Source organism: Erpetoichthys calabaricus, chromosome 4 (genome assembly GCF_900747795.2).
Source record: "Erpetoichthys calabaricus chromosome 4, fErpCal1.3, whole genome shotgun sequence".
Classification (NCBI taxonomy): domain Eukaryota; kingdom Metazoa; phylum Chordata; class Cladistia; order Polypteriformes; family Polypteridae; genus Erpetoichthys; species Erpetoichthys calabaricus.
In genome coordinates, this window is record NC_041397.2 from 181,383,710 (window position 1) to 181,398,537 (window position 14,828).

Genomic DNA, 14,828 nt, shown 5'->3' on the forward strand with positions numbered 1-14,828 from the left:
CAAGCTGCTGCAGCCCACCGGATCGAATGCCTGGCTGGCATCAAACCTCGGATTGGACCCTGGACTGGGGTCAACTCACAGCCAGCCAGGGGAATAGTTTTGACATATGTGTTCTCTCTGATAATGGGTGTTCTGGTGCACGTGTCGCCACTGATCATATGAGCTAAACATTGCTGAAGAAGTCAAAGGTCCTTTATAGTATAGTAATCCGTGTATAGTAATCCGTGTCAAGAAGCGAATTCCCTTCTTCCATCTCCCGCACCCTTATAAAATGATATAGAAATTTTTATAGAAAAAAAAAACTGTTCCCCATTGGTCTAAAAAGTACAAAGCATTCACATCGATGAATAATTACTTCTTCAGACGTCCATTTAATTTACATTACTTTTATTATCGTTTGTTTTCATTTGCATCAAATCCATTTCGCCGCAGCTATCCATAAGCATCCAGCGTCGCCACTTCGTTATCGATAAGTTGACCTTTAGCTCAGAGAGTACATAAACCTGTGACGCCCTCACCAGTAATCAATGCCGACGAGGCACAGAACTCATTTTCCTCGGCACCTACCGCTCATCAGCCTCCGGTCTCTAGAAGATCCTGTCGCAGTGGAGGGACGGCGGCAGTGCAGCGGGTCGAGCAGACAGGCATTTTACTGTATAACATATAAGATCGAAGACGGCAGCGCCGCGGCTGGGTCGCTTTAAAAAGGGCCAAGCGAGCAACACGCCTCCTCGCTCATCAAAAGGGCGGGCCTTAGGCGCTTCTTTGCATTTCCTTGTGCGGAGTCTAGCGGCCAGTTTCTCTGGCGGTCGGTAGCACTTCAGCACATATGAGTTCACCGCACTCACGTCCTCTTCGAGGGAATGTCCTTCTATCTGCGTTTATTTTTCTGTTGTATCGCTTGGACCGGCTTCGGGCGGAGGACGGCATGGAGGAGCTGGCAACAGAGAAGGAAGCCGAGGAGAGCCATCGGCAAGACAGTGTTAATCTGCTGACATTCATTTTACTGCTCACATTAACTATTCTGACAATCTGGCTGTTTAAGCACCGACGAGTCCGCTTCCTGCACGAGACCGGACTGGCAATGATCTATGGTGAGAGATGCGAGTTCCTTTTTATTTCATAGTTATTTTATTTGTTCTCGTCATCCAGGCTTACCAGCCGTTGAATTGCAGGGCTGCGGCTCAGTGCTTTATGTCGCCGTTCGGTGTGAAAATGAATGCAGCGTCTGTGGAGAGCTGACAGCTTAAACGCCGAGAGGTTAAGTAATAAAGCTAACCGGCTGAGTATGTTAAGGCAGGAGAACACGTAATAACCAGTGCACACCGCCGCATTCTGCATTCTGACGGCAGGACAATTTGTCAGCGGCTTGTTCAAATGGCGCTGGCGCATCGTTGTGGTGATAAGATGCTTTGCGTGTAACTTAACCTGACGCTTTCCATCAGCAGCGGTCTTCTTGACTTGCCGAAGGGTATTCGACTTGTAAAAGGGCAGGATGTATGTAGTCGTGAGAGGAACTAAAAATCTCAAAGCCCAAAGCACCCCCAACCAGATGTTTCATGTTCCTTTGTTTTGTTTCTTCCTGGATGTGCTTGCCGTTGCTTATATATATATAACAGGTTTATTTTCATATACATAGCGCTTGCAATCCTCTTTTTTTTAACAAAGGGTGTACAGTGCTTTTCCATTCAGTTCCCAGACTTTGTCCTATTGGACCGTTGTGACTGCTTGTTTTATTTACAACCAGACTAATCCCCAATCAAGTCTTAATCTGGAAGTTTGGCTTCTGTTCTCAGTCTGCTTAGTTAGCAGTTCAATGAAACTGATATACTCCTTTTAAAACACAAGGAGGCTGACTTTTTGTTTTTTAAGATTTAGCTGAAATTTTCATTTTTTGTTTTCATCTACCTGCGTACTGTTGGTTATGGTACACAGAGAGCCTGGCCCAGGAACAAAAATCAAGCACTTGTCCTGGACAAGAGAAATGGGCACACAAGAAATTGCAAAGTGGGTGGGCCTGGAAACAACTGGATAGGGAAGCAATAGGAGGATCTGGTTGACCCCCTTGTAGTTTTGCATGGCATGCTTTAATGACGATTGAATTAAGGTCTGGGGTAGGGCTTCTGAATATGGATGGGGACTGATTTCAGTGGTTCCCCCCCTGTATCTTTGCCCCTGGCACACACAGTTATACTCCCTGTACAGGCTACCTGGTGATTTGAACTAGACATTGATGCCTGAGGACTTTGGGTAAAATTTGGTTTATTGTAGATCCACGTAGGATCTTTAGTGTTATGTTTGGCCCCAGAAAAATGAGTCAATTTAATTTGACAAGATAAAGTTATTACTTGTAACAAAAACATGTAAATGTCACCATAAATACAGTAGGAAAGGTATGCGTAATGTTCACCTCTGAAGTGATGCAGATTTAGTACACATTCTTTGTATAGTATGTTTTGAAACAGTCATCAGCACCCAGCCCGATGTTGCAATTGGACAGTAGAAGTGTGTTTCTTTGTGCACTTTTCTTATATATTTTTTTCTGTTGCGTGAGAATAAGATGGTAGAATGTCCGTGCTTAACCCGTATGATGGAAGTACCCGTTGTGTTGCTGTAGAATATAACAGCGCAAGGTTTAGTGACATCCCTACGTTTCCCCAGAAACAAACAGTGACAGTTGATATAAACAGTGTTTAGGGGGCTAATTGACACATGTTGCACCACGATGAAGCTTCATGAGACCAAATTCAGCAGGCATGTCATGACTATTCGGTCGTACACAGTCGTATGCATTTTTATCAGTATCTGTCGATATTGAGCAATGTTTTTCGTTTTGTTCTAAAACATTAGTATATCCTAATCCGGAATAACAGTTGATGATAACTGATGTCATTTAATTAGCTGGTGTTTTTCTCCTCTCTTACTCTACATTCAGAAAAGCACAGGAGTGTGTTTTTTTACATTTATAAGACCTTTAGAAAAATTTGTTTGATGTACCATTAAGTGCTCTTTTGTCGGATTTCTATTATCTTGTCCTTCTCTGTGCAGTTTGCTCCCTTTCTTGTATTTTAATAATGTCAATTAAAAAACAAGCAGAGCAGAGAGCCTGGCAAACAGCACTGAACTATGAAAGGCTGCAACTACTGTAGTGTCAAACTCAATAATTAGTACCGTAACTGATGGATTCAACCAGAACACCTGGAACGCAGAATGAAAATCAAGATGAAAATATTGTTAACAAGACAACTATATCATTCCCACATAACTGCTTAGTACAACTATTGTAAAAAAAAAAAAAAAATCAGGTACGAGCCGTGACTTTTTCAGAGAGATACTTCCACATCCCACAAGAAGAAACTTTGTGCCAAGAGATTTAACCACACCCGGGGCCAGAAATAAAAGACAAAGAGTAGATGACAAAGTAGAACGTTGTAAAGAATTCAAAAATGTTGGCGCAATACACATGCAGAGCAGGTCAGAGATAATGTAAGTTCTAAAATGTGACAGTCTCAAAAAAAAATGGTAGTAAAGATCGCATTAGCGCAAACAAATGGAAATTATTACTCGGTGAAATAATGGAACAGTGAAAAGAGATCGAATATATTGTTCGGATTTAAACTTTAAGTCAGAGACATGTAGATTGTCTAATTTGTGTTGCCATCAGGGAAAAGAAGTGTTTCTTCCCAGTGAAGAGGCGTATCTGCGAGAATTAAAAGATTTGTTGTTTGGTGAAAGTGAAATCTACATACGCAAATGACAGAGATGCGAAATGGCTGGCGTGTAGCGCAGACTGGGGGGGGGGGGGGTTGGTTGACAGACGAAGCCCCCTAGTTTTAATAAAAAAAAAAAAAAAAAAAAAAAAAGTATCAAATTTAGTTTTATAATTTCTACATTGTCTCCAAAACACAGAAAATTGGGAGATAACAGCTCACTTATGTAATTAAGCCAGGAGTCCAATTAAAAACAAAAGTTGGTTGGAACAAAAACTGCCGCCACAGAGGAACCCCAGGACCGAGTTTGGGAACTGCCATAAAGTGTCAGAACACATAGAAATGTTCATGATTTTTTGCAGCATGATATTATTTTATCCGCCAAGTGCCAACAGAATGCTGTCACAAGAGTTAATCAGGCTTAACACTGTAAAGTGTATTGCATGTTGCCCCAACTTTGACTTGTGTTTGGCCGTTTGTGTATAGAATTTTGAACTCGAACCACATTTGTAGAGCCAAGGAGGTTAATTGTACCAGTTAGAAAATAAGCAAACTTAGACACAGATAAGTGGCCTATGTTAGAACTTCCTGTTCAGAATGTGTTATGTAGAATTTCGATGCATCCAGCACTTTATGTTCTCTATATAAACTTGTGATTTTTAGCAGTGAAATGTTATAGACTACTATGTACAAAAGCACAAATGATCATTATCTCTGTTTTAAGATTTCTAAACTCTTTTGGGACTCACCCCAACGGAACGACACATGGAAAGAGCATCCTGAAGCGCAATTGCTGCACCTGTGTGTACCTGTTAGTGTCATCTAGGCGTGTGCTAGAGAAGAAAACGTGGATTAATTTGTGGAACAGTTGTGTGAAGTAATTTGTCACTACTCGCACCGGTTTAATCCAAAGGTAAAAAGCACATAAAGATATCTTAATTTACAAAACTTCATGTTGAGAAAGCATCCAGACCTAAGGCAACAATTTTGAGAGGAAAGAGCTGGACGATTCTGCAGCTGCACAGTGTTGAGCACTAAACACTTGCACCAAACCAGGGTGTGCATCCACTGTTCACAACTGCATCTGCAGCTGTCTGTGCCTGCGTGTTATCGAGCCTTAAATCAGGATTCTTGGCATCGTTTTTCCCTCTTTTGTTCTCTTTGATCAGCTTTATACTGATCTTATAAAGCTAATATAGGTATTTGGTGATCCTGTCTCCAGGATGTGTGCTGTGTGTGTGTTTTGTTTTTTTTTTTTTCTTTTCTTTTTACATACACTTGTGTTATTAGAGTCATGAGGCTACAGTAGGTTGTACTTGTGTAACAGGTGCTAAAAGAAGCATTCTTGTGCCATCATCTCAAGTTCCTAAAACTCACAATGTAGCAGAGCTAATTGCACCTTCTGCCTTAACAAATTCTAACTGCGTTTGTCCAATGTTTTCAAATATTTGCAGTTTCAGCTTACTTCACAGAACAGTTCTGGCAATAGTGTGACATGTATTCAAATATTTCAGCAGTACAAGTATCTTTGTTTTAAAAAAATTTGTAAAATTAAAAGCAAAAGTAGTTCACACAGAAATAAAGGGGGAAAAAATGATATTACAAAGAAAATGAAAGTACTTGTGTAAGATGTTTATGGCTTAAGTATCTGGTTACATTTCTTCTAAGTTCCTGTGCTGTATTTGCATTACACTGGTCAGAGTATATATTCATTCGTTTATAAAATGGTCAGAAAACTGTATGTCATTTGTTCTGTTTGTAAGCTAATCTAATGGTGTACTCACACTGGCAATTCGTTCCATGCCCGAGCATGTTTGTCCACATGTAACCCTGCAATTCTAGTTCGTTTGACTAGTGTGATTGCTCCACACCAGGCCAACCGTACTGTGCCAGCACCCACTTGGAAGAGGTAGGTCCGAGCACGGTTCATTAGCATCATGCCCGAGCATGGAAAACAGACATGATATAAATGATAAAACAAGTCAGTTTGTGAGTTAAAAACAGGTTTTTATCCTAACCTTACACATGTCCGTGAATTGTAGTTGACAAGAAAAACTGCAAATTTCTCCCTTAACATCATTTGTCACCATAAAAATCTTCTTGTACGTGCATTAACATTAACAGCAAATCCTTCCCTGCATGACTCCAAAACAACCACACAATAAGTAAAATTATTTTGACATGCATGCTGTCTCACCGTGTTCAGATCTTGTTTTGGCTTTACATGAAGTTGCATGGTGATGACGAAAGCGTGCCCGGGTCCAGAAGGTTAAATGCAGTGTGAGTGCAAGCCAGCGGGGGAGTAGGCACGGCATGGAACAAATGAGCCTATGCGAGTACACCGTAAGAGTCAGTCACTGATGTCAGTCAGTGATGCTTCTAGCAAATACACTTCTGCTTGTTAGAATGGTGCTTGTGTTTTGCATTCTTGATTTTTTGAATGGCAAACCTATAGCTGAGGACACTTGGTAAAATCAAAATCTTTCTGAATATGTTTATATCCTGCGGTGCCTATTACTGTTTTTTTTTTTTTTTTTTTATTCTGTAGGTATTGTATTTACATAACCATATACTGCCCAGTCTATTCCAGTTTGCATATGGTTGAGTATGCATGTTTTGTTTATATCTTATGAAGAATGCATCCCCAGTATGGTTGTAACCTGAAGCTTTGTTTGCCCACATTTGTCCTGGCAGGTATCATCTCTGTTTACAAATCATTTTCTTAGATGACCAGTGCAAGCTGATCATTTTTGTTTTTTACTGAAATCAAATGTATGCTAGTATCTAGTTTTTGACAGAGAAAAAGAGTTCATTTTGCATTGCTTTATCTCTGAGGCTTTGCAGTAAAAATGATATCAAGCTGTGGAGGGTTAGTTGACCTGACTTTGAACTGTTTTAACTCGGCGGTGCTTCTTCAAGATTATAGTAGACTTGTCAAGCATGCCTAACATTTGAAGTGGGAGTTAAAAAGAAAAAAAAAAAAAAAAAATCGCATCGCACCAGGCCACAACATAAAGCTAATTCTGTGCAAATTTTTCCTTTTCGGCAACATGAATTGTACTTCTGTCCCAACACTCCAGGGTCTGGAGTTTAAATCCCGTCCGCCCTGTTATATTTTCATGCTGTCATACTTTGTGAGTGTGTAGGTGTGTGCCTTGTACTGTGATTCCCATCTATGTCCTATAGAGGAGCTTGTTAGGTTAAATGATGACTTTGGCCCTGGGAAGTGCTTGTGTAATTGGACTAGCACTTTCTCGGGGTTCTCACTACGTCACACCCCAAGTTCACAAAATAAAAGGCCAGAAGATTGATAAAATTAATTTTTTGGGTTTCATTCCTTACTATACCCACCATTGCAATTTCAAAATTCACAAATTAACAAAAGAAAAAACATGATAATCGGTAAACCAATATGTATTTTGACACTCGTTAGAGCTTGCAAATATACTGTTATCAATTTAAAAAAAAACAAAAAAAAAAAAAACCCTGCAGTGGATTTACAAGATATGTAGAGCAAGTCCTTGATTTAGATAGGTAGTGGTCACCAGCAGCACTCTACAGTAGATGAATGGAAATATGCATCCTGCTAAAATATAATTAGAACTTTAATGACAAAGCAGTTGATTTTACATTATTTTATTAGTCATTAAGACTATCATTTGTTTACATATTTTGACAGTTGTTTTTAATGAGCTCTGCTGCAAGATGTGTGTGGCTTGGTGGCATGATGGTTAACACTGGTGAAGCAGCTCCAGGATATATGTTTTGAATTCTGAGTTTGCTCAAAGTCTGGGCTGATACTTTTTGTGTCCATATAGTGTGTTTTTTTTTTTTTTTTTTGCCTTCTTTCCCTCTGAGCACTCCTGAGAGAGACAGAACACAATCAAAAGGGTTGGGGAACTGCCCTGTTAATTGTACAGTTTGCTGCAATTGAGTGAGTGAGTCATAAATGACTGAGTTCTGAAGTAGACTGACTACAGAGCAAGGCGGTTGACTTTTTATTGCTATGGAAGGGGAAGAGGCAGGACAACTAGAGGGAAATGATTATCTGAGGGTCTTACTCCCCCGTGCCTCTGTGTCAACAGTAGCTTGACCCTCCTGCTGCCTCCCATGTGCGTGTGACACCTTCCACATTCAAAGTTATTTACTTTGATTGGAAAATCTGAATTAGTCCAGCAGTAACCTGAAACACCTTTTAGGGTTGATTCCAACCTTGTGCCTGATGATGCTGGCATAGTCTTCAGCCCCCGTGACCACAGTCGAACAAAGTGGATATAAATAATGGGTAGATACTCTATGCTGTCCTCTTTGTTAAGGCATCAGTGGGAAGAATTAAGGTGACATTAGTAGGTGGACTTATTACTCCCTGATCCTTCATTTGGACTCGCAAAGTTATGAGAATTAATTATTTTTGCTTATTAGAAGTATATCACAAGTCTAGCATGGAGTCAGTCAGTAAGTCTTTATGTAGTACATTTCATAACCGTGTAGTGTGGTACATTCTCTCAGCATTTTGCAGGATAATAAACTTGCTTGAGTATGGTAGCTGTTAATCTATGTGCTCTCTGGAATACTATGGTACAGACTGAATGCAAGATTATCATGTCAGAATGCAGTGCAGACATAAATGGCTTTTTGTATGCATTTAAATCTGAGACCCAATTGCATTGGTTTTAATATTTCTTGCCTAGAATTTGAAATTTAGAAATAATTTACTTTATATTAATAACAGGCACAAAAATAAGTTAAAAAACCCAACATGAATTGCACTGTGAGAAGAGCAAGTTAAAATTTTGCCTTTTTGAGGCAGGGGACCCATTTCTAGTTTTCACTGCTCTTCCACTTATAAATTAAGAATAACATGAGTTACACACATTATGCACATCATGGATTGTGAAACTGAATATGTTCACTGAATGACATATATTCCTTCCTAAAGTGTTTCCTGCCTTGTTACTGATGCTGCCCAGGCCATGGCCTGCAGTTTAAAAGTTGGACACATCTCTCCTGCTTTGGTAACTGTATTCCTCAAATGTCCATTTACCTTTAGTTATTTATATTGTATGTAAAAACACAAGAAGATTATACAGATTTTGGGGTACCAGATGGTGTTCCCCATATAACTGATGAAATAATGCAAAAAATGTGTTGGCAGTTAACCAGGGTAATGTCTTTCAAGATGCAAGTCCAAACGGAGATAATAATAATAAGAATAATTCTTTGCATTTATATAGCGCTTTTCTCACTACTCAAAGCGCTCCGCAATTGCAGGTTAAGAGCCTTGCTGAAGGGCCCAACAGAGAAGAGTCCCTTTTGGCATTTACGGGATTCAAACCGGCAACCTTCCGATTGCCAGTGCATATCCCTAGCCTCAGAGCCACCACTCCGTCAATCAATTAAAGATGGCGGTTATAAGGCAAAGCTGCAGAAGGGGTGGCGACCGAAAACTGGAAGTGATGTTGGATTTCATTGTGCTGTCGATCTTCGAATCTGCAGGTAGAAGAAGAGGAAAGGCATTAGGTAATAACAATCCTCAACTCGGGATGGGACTACAATTCAACAAGCCCTGAAAAGTCTTCTAAGCTTACATGTGTGGCAGTCTCATTTTACACTTTTGAGCTTTTCCCAGTTACTGTAAATTGTAAGGTATGAATCTTCTTAAGCCAGCACAAGTGTATGGTGTAGGTGATGCCTGTGACTGCAACAATACATAGAATGTGAGATAGGAGGTGTCATGAAATGGAGAAAAGGAAGGGTGGAGTACTTCACAAAATGTACAGAAGCAGGTAGTCCAGGTACTTCACTGACCAACCCAGAAGAGGTTCATCTAGTCTAGTTTATTCCCAACTGCAACAGTGGACTTCGTCTTACATGAACTTGCATCCTCATGTAAACATAATTAAAAAGTTGCAGTCATTAAGCTGTATTAGATAGAAGTGAGTGACGTTATTGTAAATATTATTCACTTCAAGTGCATGAAAGTAATAGAAAAAGATTTAGAAAGTAATGACAATGAGAGGTAATCATTAGTAGAGTCTTATCTGAAACATACTGTAATTGTCCTAACTCATTTCCCAATTATATAGATGATACAACAACAGAAGTGTTAATACTTTTGTTATGCACCCAGTTTTTCCTAATTGTAAAATTAATCCAACAACCACTGAAGCATATGAAATATCATCTAGTTAAAGGCCAGATAATATTTGTAAAGAATGCTCATCGCATCACAAACTTCACATTAAGTGTAAGCTCTATATAGTACATATTGTGACAGATTTCATACTGTCATATCTGGAGCACACCCACAAAGCCAAAAGTTCTAATATGTGTTTAGTAGGTTGTTGGCATGTTTAATTTATTATTTTCTGGAGCTTCTGTAACTAAGCATATCACCACAATATGCACTATGTTTGTAATTGCATGTGATAAATAAAATTTGATTTGATACCTCCATGAAACTCCAATGCAGTATATTATCTGCAAAGCACTACAAGTATATAGAAGAAACTGGCAGCATCTTTCATTGTCATTTTTCCAAACCAGCACCCAGGCGAGCTCTTTATTAAGGACACTGACCATGCATCTTTTTACTGAAGGCTAATGATTAAATGTATGTTGATTCGTGTTGTTATATTTTTTTATATTCCACAATATAAGCATTTCCATACATAGCTCCTCTTTTCTTTTTTTTTGACACTGAGTTTAATTTATTTACCTTATTGTCACACTATACTTCAGTCCAAATAAAGATATGCAAAATGGTTTCCGTATTTTTTTAATGGCACATTAGTGTTTTTTCATGTCCATCACAGCCTGTCTGATGCATATTAAATTCTTTTTTGTAGCATTTCCAACCATGAAGTCCATTAACCTTCTTAGCTTTAGACCCAAGCCTCACACAGTCTGTAAAAACTGTATAGATGCATCTTGGGTAATACCCGAGGTTGACTGGGGCTGTAAAAGTGGCAAGAGCGTTAGTGTTGAGCATGTTTTGTATAAGCGTCAGGCCCGAGCGTTACCTGGACAACAGTGTTGATGTGTCTTCTCCTAGCTTCATAAGGACATCTTGTAAGAAACGCCACTGAGTGATGATGAAGTGAATCTGTCTTCAGACAGTGAAACTGAAATTGACATCGAAACAAAAAGCGATTGTGGAAATCTGAAAGTGACACTCGCATGTGCAGTGTGCTGTTCATATTATATTTTCTATACTTCTAACTTTATACTTGTAGTGCTTTGCAGATAATATTTAAAAAAAAAAAAGTCATTTTTCAAGTGAAAAAAATTATTGCAAGGAAAAAAATGTAACACTAAGGAGGTTAAAACTGCTCATGAGGTAGTATAGTTAGTATGCAAATTTGTTCCCCTTTTCTGACTCCAAGAAGCACACTGCAACTGCACATAGTCTTCGTCTTGGTCCTCTGCTAGTCTGCGGCTCTGGGACACAGTGCAACAGCACTAAACTCTAACGTTAGCCTTGCTATCGTAAATACTGTATGTACCAACACCAGATCAGCACAGGATCATCCTGAGCTTATGCAACTAATCTGAAGTGGCCCCTTGTCCAGTGTTCATTCAGCAGCTTGTGAACATAACCTGTACTGTCAAGATATCAACTCTTGACTGATTTGCAATTGGAATGACAAGTGACAACCAGATGCTTGAATTTTTGATTGGCAAGATGAATTCAAGTACAGTAGCTCCTAATCAGCTCAGGCTCACTACAAACTACAATACTGCCTATTAATAAATGTCAAAAGGGCTATTTGTCATTGAAAATTCCAAATTCACTGGTCTGCTAAGTGAAGAATAAATATAACCCAGCATAATAAGGAAAGAACATATAAGAAGCATCATCTTTTGTATGGAGTTATGCAACAGAACTTTACACCATTACCCTAGTTACATTGAGGCTGGTCATAAATACTTTACTGGAGCACACACAAAAATGATGTGAAAGGATGCTTTTCTTGTTGGTAAGTGACAAGTGTACAGTATGGCTTCATTAGAGACTTGTTTTCATCTTTCAGTGTGAAATGCTGTTTAGATCAGTTTATTTTATATTTAGTATTCCTGGTCATTTCTTAATTTTGAGGCTGTTTGGATTCAAGCTATTTTAGATGCTCTGTGTGTATTCATCCTGCTGTGGCAATGGGTACATTGGGTCAAAAATCAAAACAGCAGTTTGCTAATGTTCCTTTTTAGTTAAAATTCTTTATACATAACAGTAAAGAGAGTTTCAGTGTGTATGATTTGACACAAAACTTGCTAGATTTTGTTTTAAAGAGGACCTTTAGCTAAAGTGACTTTAATTTGGTCACATGAATTTATCTTATAAAATGTATAACAGTGACAGATTATGCGTAAATTTGTGTATTGTTTAAGAACAATCGTCCCAAATTCAGCACTATAACCGTCCATTCCCTAGACTGCTTTTTCACATGGTAGCAAGAAGATGAAAAGGCCAGATCATATTTTCAGCTTCCAAGTAACAGATTTAAGCTCTTTTTGGGGATTCCCAAATATTCCATAACTAGTTTGACACCTTGGGTGTGACACATGAGCTTCTCTTTCTACATTATCAGCAGAAGGCTGTCAGGACCGGTTCTTTTTCCTAGACACTTCAACTTGTACTCATTCTTTTTGACACCACCCCAACATGCATTTTTTTATGTGGGTTGTAACAGGAGTACCCCAAGAAAAGTATTTGCAATCAGGAGGAGAATATGGAAGTTCCAGGCCAGTAAATTGAAACGCAGTCCCTAGAACTGAATGAGCACAACAAATTTCACATCCAGTGTACCTAAAAATGGGTATCAGTTAACAAACAAAAAAGAAAATTTGCAACCTGCTTCCCATTTCCACATCAGAGAGGTATTATGATAAAAAGAAGGCTCGGTGGGATTCCTCATACTGTGTGAATTAAAACCTCCGTAGGCATCGAGCAAGCATTTTGTTCGAGTCAACTATTTAGATGCATTTTGTCCCAAGTGAAAATGTAGCTTTTTCCAGAAGCTCAAGAAATATAACAATAAATCCCATCAAACACATATAAGAAGAACTGCATAAAGGAAGAAAACTTCTGTTTTGTCTAATAAGAGAGCAGTCTGCTTTGTCTTCTTGCAGGATTCATATATTGTTCACATCCAGCTTTCTGATAGATGACCCCCATATTGTTCTCCAGTCCAGTCTCTGGTAAAATGTGGGAGTTCATGGAGGGCTAAATAATGACAAGCTGACCAGGACCTATGGCAGAAAAGCCACTTCAAACCATAAATTCACCTTTCATTTGGCATTATGGGCAAACAACTCTATCTTTGTCTCATTCAGAACACATAATTCTAATAGTTCTGCTCTTCTTTGAGGTGTTGTCTGACAATCTTTAGTACAGTAAAACCTTATCCATCACTCGATTAACCATCAGTCTCTAACTGTCAGGGTCAAAAAAAAATTGCACATGCCAGCACTTAACTGTTACTGTACTACTGTACGCTGTGAGTTTTGCACATTGGAACAACTTTCCCTTGTGCTAGTACATAGTGTACTTCTCCAACACCACAGTGTCAGTTACGAACAGGCGAGAGTTTTAATAGCGTTTTGTAACTTTTCTTTTGTTATAATTAATTTACTATACGTTGATATGGCATGTGGTGTTGGAATTGTCACAAAAAATTGAAATTATTAAACTATATGCTACACCGATCCCTCTCCCACTTGGACAGAGGCAGTGGTGCTGTAAGCATTCTGTTTCTGGACTTCTCTTGCGCCTTCAACACCATCCAACCTCTGCTCCTTAGGGACAAGCTGACAGAGATGGGAATAGATTCATACCTGGTGGCATGGATCGTGGACTATCTTACAAACAGACCTCAGTATGTGCGTCTTGGGAACTGCAGGACTGACATTGTGGTCAGCAACACAGGAGCGCCGCAGGGGACTGTACTTTCTCCGGTCCTGTTCAGCCTATATACATCGGACTTGGAATACAACTCCGAGTCCTGCCACGTGCAAAAGTTCGCTGACGACACTGCTATCGTGGGCTGCATCAGGAGTGGGCAGGAGGAGGAGTATAGGAACCTCATCAAGGACTTCGTTAAATGGTGCGACTCAAACCACCTACACCTAAACACCAGCAAAACCAAGGAGCTGGTGGTGGATTTTAGGAGGCATGGACCCCGTGATCATCAGAGGTGACTGTGTGTGCAGAGGGTATAGACCTATAAATACCTGGGAGTGCAGCTGGATGATAAATTGGACTGGACTACTAATACTGATTCTCTGTGCAAGAGAGGACAGAGCCGGCTATACTTCCTTAGAAGACTGGCGTCCTTCAACATCTGCAATAAGATGCTGCAGATGTTCTATCAGACGGTTGTGGCGAGTGCACTCTTCTATGCCATGGTGTGCTGGGGAGGCAGCATTAAGAAGGACGCCTCACGCCTGGGCAAACTGGTGAGGAAAGCAGGCTCTATTGTAGGCACAGAGCTGGACAGTTTGACATCTGTGGCAGAGCGACGGGCGCTCAAAAGGCTCCTATCAATTATGGAGAACCCAATGCATCCACTAAACAGTGTAATCTCCAAATAGAAGAGCAGCTTCAGCGACAGACTGCTGTCACTGTCCTACTCCACTGACAGACTGAGGAAATCGTTCCTCCCCCAAACTATGCGACTCTTCAATTCCACCCAGGGGGGTAAACGTTAACATTATTCAAAGTTATTGTCTGTTTTTACCTACATTTTTATTACTCTTTTAATTTAATATTGTTTTTGTATCAGTATGCTGCTACTGGAGTATGTGAATTTCCCCTTCGGATTAATAAAGTATCTATCTATCTCTATCTATGAAATAGCAATACTCAACACTTTCACTTCAATTTCCAGAGTAGGAAGAAAACTGAATAATAGAAAGCCGACAAAATTGAAAAATATATCGAAAATGGAAACCACTGATGGTAATGTTATTCTGTATTAATGTTAACGTTCTTCTGTATTGTATTGTAATAATTCTGCTTTATTATGTTTTGTTAATATATTGTGACTTGCAGGCAGCTTGTAATGTGCTGTGTGGGGTCAGAAAGGGTGGAATGAATGCTGTAAGCGATGGGACTGGGTG

At 39.5% G+C, this 14,828-nt stretch overlaps 1 protein-coding gene across 1 annotated transcript in view; it reads left to right on the forward strand.

Moving 5' to 3' along the window:
* The first annotated feature begins 482 nt into the window (after positions 1-482).
* Positions 483-14,828, forward strand: part of slc9a7 (solute carrier family 9 member 7) — a 226,174-nt gene continuing 211,828 nt past the window's right edge. The window contains 1 exon segment of the mRNA XM_051927093.1: positions 483-1,094. Coding sequence (XP_051783053.1) covers positions 830-1,094 — 265 coding nt within the window. The 5' untranslated portion in view covers positions 483-829.